The sequence below is a fragment of the Bufo gargarizans genome, chromosome 8, assembly GCF_014858855.1.
Source record: "Bufo gargarizans isolate SCDJY-AF-19 chromosome 8, ASM1485885v1, whole genome shotgun sequence".
Lineage (NCBI taxonomy): Eukaryota > Metazoa > Chordata > Amphibia > Anura > Bufonidae > Bufo > Bufo gargarizans.
Genome location: NC_058087.1, coordinates 170,191,572 through 170,204,270, shown reverse-complemented (window position 1 = coordinate 170,204,270; position 12,699 = coordinate 170,191,572). Strand labels below are relative to the sequence as shown.

Genomic DNA, 12,699 nt, shown 5'->3' with positions numbered 1-12,699 from the left:
TATAGTTAAATGTGGAATCTTTTGACAAGGGAAACATAGAATGTGTCGGCAGATAAGAACCATTTGGCCCATCTAGTCTGCCCAATATACTAAGTACTATGGATAGCCCCTGGCCCTATCTTATATGAAGGATAGCCTTATGCCTATCCCATGCATGCTTAAACTCCTTCACTGTATTTGCAGCTACCACTTCTGCAGGAAGGCTATTCCATGCATCCACTACTCTCTCAGTAAAGTAATACTTCCTGATAGTAGAAACTTGTAGATTTTAGGTACTTGAGGATAATCTGTTAAATTACTGAATTAGACTCGGGAGCAAACACAGTACTTTTACATCAACTTCAGCTTTCTTGTTCCCAAATTTCAGGCATTGGCACAATGCCCAACCCACCTACCCATTGGGTCTAGGCCTGGATTGGCAGAAACAAGGTACTGGTACCATAAAAGGGCTAAATGGCAGTTGTCTTGCCCTCTTTCAGGAGGTTGCTGAGACATTGTCCAGGATTAGAAAAAGGGTCTACTTTTCCCCCCCCAGAAATAACAGCAGTCAGGTGAATGGGGATGAGCTGCATAACCAGACATGGTCACAGACAGGAGTGGCGCTGTAAAAAAAAATATATATATCATTTTACAAAAAAAAACTATGTGCCCTTTAAAAAAAAAACATGGTGTGAAAATTTAACCAGAGCAACAGTATCAGGGCAAAAATACTTTTAGAGAAAATCCAGCTCACCTCACAATCCACAGCCCTATGCAAATCACTCTTGTAGGAAATAGAAGAAACTAGTTCCAGCACTTGTAATAAAACTCAGTTGCACTTTATTTCTTCTTGTAGCATATGACTCGCATGGATACAAACCTTCGCCCCAGCATGGTTGATGTGTTTTGAACACAGGTGTGTTCTTAGTCGCAACTTAGGCCTCTTTCACACTTGCGTTGTCCGGATCCGGCGTGTACTCCACTTGCCGGAATTACACGCCGGATCCGGAAAAACGCAAGTGTACTGAAAGCATTTGAAGACGGATCCGTCTTCAAAATGCTTTCAGTGTTACTATGGCACCCAGGACGCTATTAAAGTTCTGGTTGCCATAGTAGGAGCGGGGAGCAGCATACTTACAGTCCGTGCGGCTCCCGGGGCGCTCCAGAATGACATCAGAGCGCCCCATGCGCATGGATGACGTGCCATGCGATCACGTCATCCATTCACGTGGGGCGCCCTGACGTCACTCTGGAGCGCCCCGGGAGCCGCACGGACAGTAAGTATGCTGCTCCCCCGCTCCCCACTACACTTTACCATGGCTGCCAGGACTTTAGCGTCCCGGCAGCCATGATAACCATTCAGCTAAACGTCGGATCCGGCAATGCGCCGAAACGACGTTTAGCTTAAGGCCGGATCCGGATCAATGCCTTTCAATGGGCATTAATTCTGGATCCGGCCTTGCGGCAAGTCTTCAGGTTTTTTGGCCGGAGCAAAAAGCGCAGCATGCTGCAGTATTTTCTCCGGCCAAAAAACGTTCGGGTCCTGAACTGAAGACATCCTGATGCATCCTGAACGGATTTCACTCCATTCAGAATGCATTAGGATAAAACTGATCAGGATTCTTCCGGCATAGAGCCCCGGCGACGGAACTCTATGCCGGAAGAAAAGAACGCAAGTGTGAAAGAGTCCTTAATGAGACTATCCCTGCAGGGCTTTAAATACACTTCACAACCCCAATCAAGTCAGGGGTGGGAGTATACAAACCCCTTTGTAAGGAATGCTCATTAACTTGCCACATATAACAAATAGAATCTGCATATAAAATTACATCAAATGTGACATTTCATGCTGTTAGGTAACAACCAATATATAATCCCAACCAAAAATTAGGTCCACAACATGAAAAAAACGCACAATGTGCGCAAAAGTAAAAAGGAGAAATGATACAATTAGTTTAATTAGTTTACATTGTCAAAATTATAAAAAGTATTAATACTATTTTGACAACATGTCATGGAATTTGCTTTTGTGTTTGCACAAGGGAAATATGAGAAAAGTACAAAAAAGAGAATTAGATTTTTTTTTCATTCTGCTACATATATTACAATTAATATCATTAGTATATCACTAATAATAATACATAAGCTCTTTTCTCATGTTTAATCCCATTGGAGATGTAGTGTTCAACCTAAAAATCCAGAAGGCCTCTCTGTAGAATCATTCTTTTAATATCTCCACCTCTAGGGCGGCCACCACTTTTTCTATTGCAAATGTTTGGAAGCTTTTCAAACTGCGGTCATGTGAGGATATAACGTGTTTGGCTGCATTGGATGTACCCAGGCAGGAAGGATTAGTTATGTAATATGTTCTGATATTCTAGTTTTACATTTTCTAGAAGAACTGCCTACGTACATCAAATTGCATTCAAAACACCATTTAATATAAATTGAATCATGAAAGTTTTTGACAGTCACGGTATATTTACATGTTTGCATGGATGACTTCCACATCTTGAAAAACCTGTGTATTACAACCAAATGTTGGTTGTGGTTTTGGTCACGTCAGAAAACAATGAAGGGGAAAGAGTGTTAGCTAATGTTCGTGAACGTCTTGATACTACCCTACAGCCCCTTCTGGTTTTTTTTTTTCTTATTTTGAAATTTTATTAGAGATTCAAAAAATACAATTCAATAAAAATTGCAATATTATTATATTCTTATTCCCCTATTAAACCTTACTCCCTCTATTCCTACCCAAACAACCCACCCCATTGCAATGGATCTCTTCCCCCCCCAATCTAGCCACTCCACTAACCTTTCAGTTAATGACCCTATACCTGAAACTATAGGTCGTAGGAGAGGCGGATTAGTGCATATCGGTACTTTCGAAAAAGCGTGGATGATGGGTGTAACCGGAGATTCCGGATTCAAAAAAGCAAACTGTTTGTTATGAATCCTAACTCTCTGCCTTTGCAGAGAATTTGAATATATTCATGTTGGTATTGATTCAAAGGATTACTATCCAATTTTTGATATGTGGAAATATCCGATAATATACCCATCATCTACTGATGATAAAGTTGTTTTATCAAGTACTATTACCGAACCCCCCTTGTCTGCCATTTGAACTACCACGTCATTAAGGCTACTTTCACACTCATGTTTGTTGCGGCTCCGTCATGCATCTGCACAGACGGATCCGTTCAGATAATACAACGGTCTGCATCTTGTATTATCTTTAACTTAGCCAAGACGGATCCAGCTTGAACACCATTGAAAGTCGATGGAGGACGGATCCGTTTTCCATTGTGCCAGATTGTGTCATAGAAAATGGATCCGTTCCCATTGACTTACATTGTGTGTCAGAACAGATCTGTTTGGCTCAGTTTCATCAGACGGACACCAAAGCGGAATGGAGACGGAACGAAGGCAAACTGATAAACGGATGCATTCTGAGCTGATCTTTTTCCATTCAGAATGCATCAGGGCAAAACTGATCTGTTTTGGACCGCTTGTGAGAGCCCTGAACGGATCTCGCAAACGGAAAGCCAAAACGCCAGTGTGAAAGTAGCCTAAGACCAGCTAGTTCTTTTAAAGCTAATTTTTGTTTGTGTGTTAAATTGTCATAAGTATCTGTGACATTGTGTATCATATATGGCAGCAAGTTCCTTTTCTATAGTTTCTTGGAAAACATCCATACTGTGGATACGAGATTTTAGAGGATAAAACTGAGGGTTCAACACCTTAAAATGATCACTTGTCCTATTACCCTCAACTGAATCCTCATTTTCATGTTGTAGACTCGTGAGACACACTAGCAAGACTTGTTCTTTAAGGGAAAATTCCCTAAAATAATTTTTAGTCTCACTGTGTGTCCGCGAGTGTCTAACTGCCCGTTCTCTGATACCCAGTAAGCATACATTGTTCCATCTGCTGTGATTTTCTGCATCTTCTGCAGCTCTTGGCTGCAGAGTTTTCTATTGCTGCTGGAGAGTGTGGGTGATATTATCTCCCTCAAGGACAATGTCCTCAGTATACCTTAATTGGTGCTCCACCTATGGTTCTGTTCAGTATTTTATCAGTGCCATGCCGGTGACAATTGAGATCTGAGTGCAAGTCTTACTCACTTCCACATGTGGAAGGCTACCACCCCCATTCTCCTCATCTTGCATCATACTGTCTACAAGTTTTGGTGCTGGAGGATATAGAAGCTGTACAGGTTTTGCAGCTTATGCAGGTTCAGTGAGTTTGCTGAAAAGTACACCAGAAAGACTTAATATATAGGTGGTTGTGGAATACCTAGTGTGACACAGTGAAAGGTTTGGTCTGGGAAAACAGGTATTTTCCTCCCAGCATGTGCTGCTGGGCTGATTTACAGCCAGGTGAGGTCAAATAAAGCTGTCATGAAAGCCCTCGTGGAGGCTAACTTGCAACAGTGGGAGGCTAATAAGCAGCAGCAGGAAACCAACCAGCTGCTATTGCAACATGTGATGGCTTTACAAGTGGCAGGAGCATCCCGGAGCGTCCACGATGCCCAAAAAGCGGTCCGTGCGGCGACCCCTAAGATGAACCCCTCAGATGACGTCGAGACCTATCTGGCAGGGTTCGAGAAGGTGGCCGTGAGGGAGAGACTACCCCGAGATCAGTGGGCTGAGGTTGTCACTCCATTCCTGGCATCAGGACCCCAGCAGGTGTTTTTCGACTTAACAGATGGTCAAGCGGCCGATTACACGACAGTAAAGGGTGAGATTCTGGCAAGACTAGGGGTGAATGTGTTGGTCTGGGCCCAGCTTGTGCATCAGTGGGAGTTTAACCTGGCTGAACTCGCGAGACCTCAGTATTATGATCTGTTAAACCGGTTGCAAAAAATGGCTGCAGCCTGACGTACTAAGTTCCACTGCTATGCTGGACCGTCTGTTGGTATTCTGAAGAACTTTGCCATACCCTCTCCAGCACTGGATCGGCCAGGTGTCTCCTGGTAATGCCCTTGAGATGGTCGACCTGGTGGAACGCTATGAGGCTACCAGGACTCTACAGGGGGGTTCTTTTGGGAGAGGGGCAATCAAACCCCGGAAATCTCCACCCCAGACTCGGCGACTGGTGCCAGCAAAACCCACCCGGGATATACCCCCTACAGACCTAGCTCTGTTAGTCTGCTGGCGGTGTCAGGAGCCTGGCCACATACGGGGCAAACCCATGGATACTTACTATGGCTACCACCACTCTTTGTATGCCAGGAAGCTGTGTGCAACATGTACCCCAGAGACTATAGACAATAGCCACCTGTGCCAGGTGGAAGTGGGAGACACTCTGGCGGTAGCTCTGCTAGACCCAAGGAGTCTGGTGTCCCTGGTAAGAGCTTCCCTGGTGCAGCCTGCCGAGTATACTGGTCGAAAAGTCAGGGTCGTGTGCATCCAAGGAGACTTAAAGGACTATCCCACCGCCCTGGTGTCCACAGTGGCCGGCAGGTAGACCCATGAGGTGGCTGTCGCCGCCAATTTACATTATGAACTCATAATAGGGAGAGGCTTCCCGGCACTGTGGCCTGCTATAAGAGTGACTGATACCCATGAGACAGGGGTAACCCTAGCAGAGTGGCCTGACTCAGGGGGGAGACCCCTGGGAACCTGAGATCGAAGGGCCAGCGATAGGGGTGACCGCCACTTCGGTGAAAGATAGGGAGACAGCCCCGCTGATTGTGATGGTGGGAGATGTGGAGGACTTGCCGCCGGGTCCTGAATTGGCAGACCTCAATGTCTCCGGGGATAATTTTGGTACCGCCCAACGTCGAGACCCAACCCTATCTCGCGCCTGGGAAAATATGTTAATAGTAGATGGTGAACCATAACAACCTAGGACAGAGTCAGTGTTTCCCTGTTTTGTGGTTCATCAAGATATGTTGTATCGGGTAAACCACTATGGGGTGAACCTATTGAACAGTTGGTGATCCCCAAGGTTTATCGCAAGCTTGTGTTAGATCTAGCCCACCAACACGTTCTCGGGGGTCACCTGAGGCTGCAGAAAACTCAGGATCGTATTCTACAGCGGTTTTACTGGCCCAGCATATTCAAAGAAGTGGAAGAGTTTTGTAAGTCTTGCCCGACCTGCCAGATAAGTAGCCCCCACCCACATTTCCATAGTCCCCTAGTACCTCTCCCGATTATCGAAGTACCGTTTGACCGAATAGCTATGGACCTCATAGGCCGAGTACCAAAGTCCGCCAGAGGGCATCAACACATCTTAGTCATTCTAGACTATGCCACTCGGTAGCCAGAGGCGGTGTCACTGCGACATACCTCGGCCATACTCATAGCTAAGGAGTTAATGGAGATGTTTTCCCGAGTAGGACTACCTAAAGAGGTTCTGACCGACCAAGGGACCCCTTTTATGTCCAAGGTGATGAGGAAACTCTAAGTTGCTGCACATAAAACTACGGACGTCCGTTTACCATCCGCAAACGGACGGTCTGGTAGAAGGGTTTAACCAAACATAAAAAAAAAAAAAAATTGTGAAAAAGGTAGTGTCTAAAAATGGGAAGGACTGGGACCTCCTTTTGCCTTCTCATGTGGACCGTGGACAGTAAGTTCCTGGCTAGGTGGTAGGGGTCCTACGAGGTACTCTAGAAAATTGGAGCTGTAAACTACAAGGTACATCAGCCAGGGCGGAAAGCCGGAGCAGGTTTACCATGTAAATTTACTCAAACCGTGGAAAGATAGGGAAACCTGTACAGAAGACAACCCGCAGCCGGGTATTCTAAGAGAAGAGGTATCGGCCCCTCTGTCTGATGCAAGAGAGGCGGCTGCCGCAGTAAATATTGCTGACAGACTCAGGAGGCCAGGGAGTTCATTAGTCGGAACACGGATGTGTTCTTGGACCTCCCTGGACGCACTTCCATAATCCAGCATGACATTGTCACTGAGCCTCAGGCAAAAGTCAGATTAAAACCATACCGGGTGCCCGAGGCTCAGCGACAAGCCATATCTGTGGAGGTGCAGCTAGACGTCATTGAGGAGTCAAAAAGCGAGTGGGTCAGTCCTATAGTATTGATACCCAAGCCGGACGGGACGTTGCGGTCTGGTCATGACTTTCGAAAATGTAACGAGGTTTACAAATTCAATGCATATCCCATGCCCCAGGTGGAAGAGCTCATCGAGAGGTTAGGACAAGCCCGGTATTTTTCAGTTTTGGACCTCCCGAAAGGGTACTGGCAGGTGCCCTTAACGGAGGCTGCCAAAGAGAAAACTGCCTTCATCACGCCTGAGGGGCTGTATCAATATAAGGTCTTACCCTTTGGTCTGCATGGTGCCCCCGCCACTTTTCAGTGACTAATGGACATTGTGCTTCGTCCACATCGTCTGTACGCTTCAGCTTACCTGGACGATCTTGTCATCCACAGTACCGACTGTGAAAGTCACCTGCCCAAAGTGCAGGCTGTAGTGGACTCCTTTCGGAAAGCTGGTCTAACCGCTAACACAAAGAAATGTGCGATAGGGTTAGAAAAGACTTTAAGTACCTGGGGTATGTCATTGGGCACGGAGTCATCAAACCCCAAGTGAACAAAATAGAGGCGATACGGAATTGGCCCCGACCTCTCACCACTAAGGAATGGTGGACTATTACATGAGGTTTGTTCCCCACTTTGCTAATCTAGCCGCGCCCTTGACAGGACTCTTGAAGGAACACAAGTCAGTGATTGTTCGCTGGGATGAGCGGGCAGAAGAGGTTTTTCCACTTTGAAGTCGGCCCTGTGCGGGTCACCAGTTTTGGTGATGCCGACTTCAATAGGGAGTTCGTAGTACAGACCGATGCCTCCGAAGTAGGCCTCGGTGCTGTACTGTCTCCGGAGGTCAACGGGGAGGAGCATCTCGTTGTCTTCCTCAGCCGTAAGCTCACCCCAGCCGAGACCCGGTATAGTATAGTGGAGAGAGAGTGCCTGGCTATCAAGTGGGCACTAGAATCTCTCCGCTATTATTTATAGGGGAAAAAAATTCCTCCTGGTGACTGACCACTCCCCTCTCAAGTGGATGAGCCAGGCCAAGGACAGAAATGCCCGGGTCACCCGATGGTTTCGCTCTCTACAAAACTTTACGTTTTCGGTGGAATACGGGGCAGGCCGGTTACAGGGAAACGCGGATGCCCTGTCCCGGGTACACTGTCTGGCATGTGTTAACCTCCTCAGGGTTGAACAAAGGGGGGGGGGGGGTGTATGGGGTGTATGTGAAACAGTGAGAAGTTTGGTCTGGGAAAACAGGTATTTTCCTCCCAGCATATGCTGCTGGGCTGATTTTACAGCCAGGTGAGGTCAAACACTGGACTAGATTTTAAATGCCGGTCTGGGTTTTGGCAGCACCTGGCTGTCCTTAAATAGCCAGGTCTCTGTGTTTGGATATGGGAGCCTTGTGTCTGAATGAAGGCTTGCTACCTGTTTGGCGTAAAAACAGGTTGGTGCTGCTATCGGCAAGGACTCTTTGAGGCAGAATTGTCGCATGGTGTGAATTACCACCAACACTGCAAGTTGACTTTTTGTTTGAATATGACTGTTTAGTCATTGTCTAAAGTGTGAATAAAATACTGAACTGTTTGATACAAAGAACTTGTTGTTGCCTCTATACTGCGTCCGCTAATCCTGTCTACCAGAGCGAGTCCCCACACCAGCTAGGTATATAATTAGAGGGTGATGACAAGAACAAGTAACCATTGCAGCAGGCAATGTAGAGTAATAAGCACCGAGTAGTGCAAGCAGCTACACAATGTCCAGAGTTGTATAAGCACACAGGCGTCCAGTCACTGGGGTTAACCCACCCCACACTCAGAAAATTATCACCACTCCAGGCAGAGTGGCCAGGAGACAGCCCCAGAGTGCAACCACAGACCGAAGAGAGCAGCAAGCAGGTAAGATGACGCAGACCACATGGAGGAGGTCTGCAGCTTGGAATATAAACCTAGTTTGCCTTGCCGGCTCCAGAGGCTACTCCTCACTAAAGAGGTCCCAACTCACAATTCCCCAAAGAGCCACGCCAGAGGTCAAGCGGAGCTGGTGAGGTGGATACAATTAGCGCCACTCCTGACTACCAGTCCCAGACTTTCAGAGCCGCAACTGCCACAGGCACAACAACCAGGGTAGTTAGTCAGAGAACACTGCTAAACGCAACAGGTTCCAGAACCCCTAAAAACACAGTCCATGAATGCAGAAGGTCTACAAGTAGGATAATGTTGGCGCTCAGAAGATGTGCATCCTCACACCATTAAAGCCAGGCCACAACCCTAAAATGATCATACTTACCTGCTCCACGCTGATTTGGTCTTCAATTCTGGCTCTTGTGTTTCCATCTTTTAGTCTGGGGTTTGTTTTCTTCCTCCCTAGCATGGGCATGGTCACGGTCACCTGATCCTTTTTTGCCAACTGCAAACGGTTGGCTGGAGAGGATCAGGTGACCATGCTGGGGAAGAAGAAAGTAAACCCTGGACCAAAAGGTGGAGACACAGGAGCCAGTGCGGAGGACCGGAGTGGCATAGAGCAGATAAGTATGATCCTTTAATAAGGAAGGCTACTAGCACCTGTTAGAAACGGTGTATTCCTGGACAACCCCTTTAAAGGGGTATATCAAACTATCTCTTATCCACCGGATAGTGGATAACTGTTAGATCAGTGGATGTCCGACCCGCTGATCATGAGGACTTATTTATTTTATGCACTTATATAGCGCTACTATATTTTGCAGCACTTTACAGACATCAGCTTCAAGCGGTCCCCAATCAGGCTTAGAATCTAAGTTCCCTATCAATATGTCTTTGGAGTGTGGTAGGAAACTGGAGTACCCGGAGGAAACCCACACAAACACGGGCAGAACATAAAACTCCATGCAGTTGTTGTCCTTGGTCAGATTCGAACCTAGGATGCCTGCAAGGCACCAGTGCTAACCACTGAGCCACCGTGCTTCCCGCCATTGTACTAGTCTGTCAATAGGAGTCCTATAGAGATGAATGGAACAGCATTGAGCATGCTCAACCTCCAGCTCTATTCCTTTCGAGAGGCCCCCTCAGGGTAAGGGACCTTTTGTTCTTGTGATCAATAGGGGCTCCCAGTGGTCGGAACCCTACCTATCTAACAGTTATCCCCTATCCTCAGGACTTGATATAACCAGGGGCTAAGCAGTATGCAGTAAACTCCTTTTAGTGGTGGCTGCAGGTAGTCAGAATGTTATACTCTCTCTATCTATGCAGTGGATTTGGAGCTACGCCCCAGCTCTTCAACATTACTTTGAATTTTAAACTTTCATTCATTTTTTTTTTTTTTTTTTTTCCCCCCCTCAGATCTACCAGAAGATCCCCTCGACAGACCCCTCTTCCGAATGCACACAGAACATTGTCTCCACCATCAAGAAATTGAGTCTATCCAATGGCCCTCTGGCATCCCACCACAACTTCTCTCCTATTTACCTGTCATGTGTGATACTTTTAGCCATCCTCAGCTGGCAGTACCTGAGGACGGTCCAGGCCTCGGAGGAGGTGCACACAGGCCAGTGATCATCATACCTACATCAATACTGCCCAACATATAGTAGTAACTCCTGCGCACACACCCCAAAATTGTAGCTGGTGGTTGGGAATAAAAAAAGAGTCTGTGATTTGGAGTGAAAGACGGACCCTTTCACTTTTTTCACATTTAGTTATGTTGCGGACATGTGCTAAAATTTAAAAAAAATCTAGTTTTCCTCTCAGTCTGCAATAAATCCCCCTTAATGGGAAAGTGAAAACAGAATTTTAGAAAGGTTTTTAAATGTATTAAAAAATAAATAGTAATATTTTGCATGGACATAAGTATTGTACTATGACAACTGAAATTTTGCTGTGGGGAACCCCCTAATTTCTCTTGATCATCTTTGAGCCTTGATTGGAGTCACATATGGTAAATTCAGAAGATTAAACATGATTTGAAAAGACACACCCCTGTCTCTATAAGTTATCACAGTTGACAATGCTTATCGGACCAAAAACCAAACCATAAGGAAGAATGAACCTCCTGTAGAGCTCAGAGACAGGATTGTGTGGAGGCACAGATCTCGAGATAGGGACAAAAAAATGTCTGCTTCACTGAAGGTTCCCAAGCTCATAGAAGCCTCCATAATTCTTAAATGGAAGATGTTTGGAACAACCAGGAGAGACCCCACCAAACTAAGTAACCGAGTGAGGCGGGGGCTTCCTAAGAGAGATGACAAAAAAACACAATGGTCTCTCTGGCTAAGCTTCAAAGATCCTGTGTGCAGATGGTAGAAACTTCCAGAAGGTCAACAATTACTGGAGCATTTCTCCAATTTGGGCTTTATGGCAGAATGGGCAGAAATAATTATCTCCTCCAGTAAAAAATAAAAAAAACACATGAAAGTTTGCAAAAAAGCATCTAAGGCCCCTTTCACACGGGCGCAATGCGTGAGGTGAACGCATTGCACCCGCACTGAATCCGGACCCGTTCAATTCTATGGGGCTGTGCACATGAGCGTTGGTTTTCAAGCATCACTTGTGCGTTGCATGAAAATCGCAGCGTGTTCTATATTCTGCGTTTTTCACGCAACGCAGGCCACATAGAAGTAAATGGGGCTGTGTGAAAATCGCAAGCAAGTGCGGAAGCGGTGCGATTTTCACGCACGGTTGCTAGGAGACAATCGGGATGGGTTGACATGGTTATAAGGGAAAATAATAGTATTCTTAATACAGAATGCTTAGTACAATAGGGTTGGAGGGGTTAAAAAAAATTATAATTTAACTCACCTTAATGCACTTGCTCGCGCAGCCCGGCTTCTCTTCTGTCTTCATCTTTGCTGTGCACAGGAAAAGGACCTTTGATGACGTCACTGCGCTCATTACATGGTCCATCCCATGGTCCGTCACCATGGTGATGGATCGTGTGATGGACCATGTGATGAGCGCAGTGACGTCATCAAAGGTCCTATTCCTCAAAGAAGAAGACAGAAGAGAAGCCGGGCTGCGCGAGCAAGTGGATTAAGGTGAGTTAAATAATTTTTTCTTTTATTTTTAACCCCTCCAGCGCTATTGTACTATGTATTCTGTAATAAGAATGCTATTAGTTTCCCTTATAACCATGTTATAAGGGAAAATAATACAGTTTACACAACACCGAACCCAAACCCGAACTTTTATGAAGAAGTTCGGGTTTGGGTACCAAACATGCAGATTTTTCTCACGCACGTGCAAAACGCATTACAATGTTTTGCACTCGCGCAGAAAAATTGTGCATGTTCCCGCAACGTACCCGCATCTTTTTCCGCAACGCCCGTGTGAAACCAGCCTAAAGGATTCTCAGACTGTGAGAAACCAAGACTGAACTATTTGGCCTCAATTGTAAGTGTCATGTTTGGAGGAAACCAGGCATTGCTTACCACCTGCCTAATACCATCCCTCCAGTAAAGCATGGTGGTAGCACCTTTATGATACAGGGGTGTTTTACAATGGCTGGGACAGGGAAACTGGTCAGAGTTAAAGGAAAGTTTAACAGATGAAAGTACAGAGATATTCTTAATGAAAAACCTGATACAGCCCTCAGACTGGACTGAAGGTTCATCTTCCAACAAGTCAATGACCCTTAGCACACAGCCAAGACAACACAGAAGTGGCTTAGGGACAACTCTGTGAATGTCCTTGAGTGTTCCAGAGTCCTGACTTGAACCCAATTTAACATCTCTGGAGAGAACTAAAAATGGC

The 12,699-nt window shown here is 46.0% G+C and overlaps 1 protein-coding gene across 1 annotated transcript in view; it reads left to right on the top strand.

Annotated features, from left to right (window-relative positions):
* The window catches only part of LOC122944547 (squalene synthase-like), a 111,809-nt gene extending 100,943 nt beyond the window's left edge, over positions 1–10,866 (top strand). Inside the window, exon 8 of the mRNA XM_044302947.1 lies at positions 10,294–10,866. Coding sequence (XP_044158882.1) covers positions 10,294–10,506 — 213 coding nt within the window. The 3' untranslated portion in view covers positions 10,507–10,866. The remainder of the gene's footprint in view (positions 1–10,293) is intronic.
* The last annotated feature ends 1,833 nt before the right edge of the window (positions 10,867–12,699 follow it).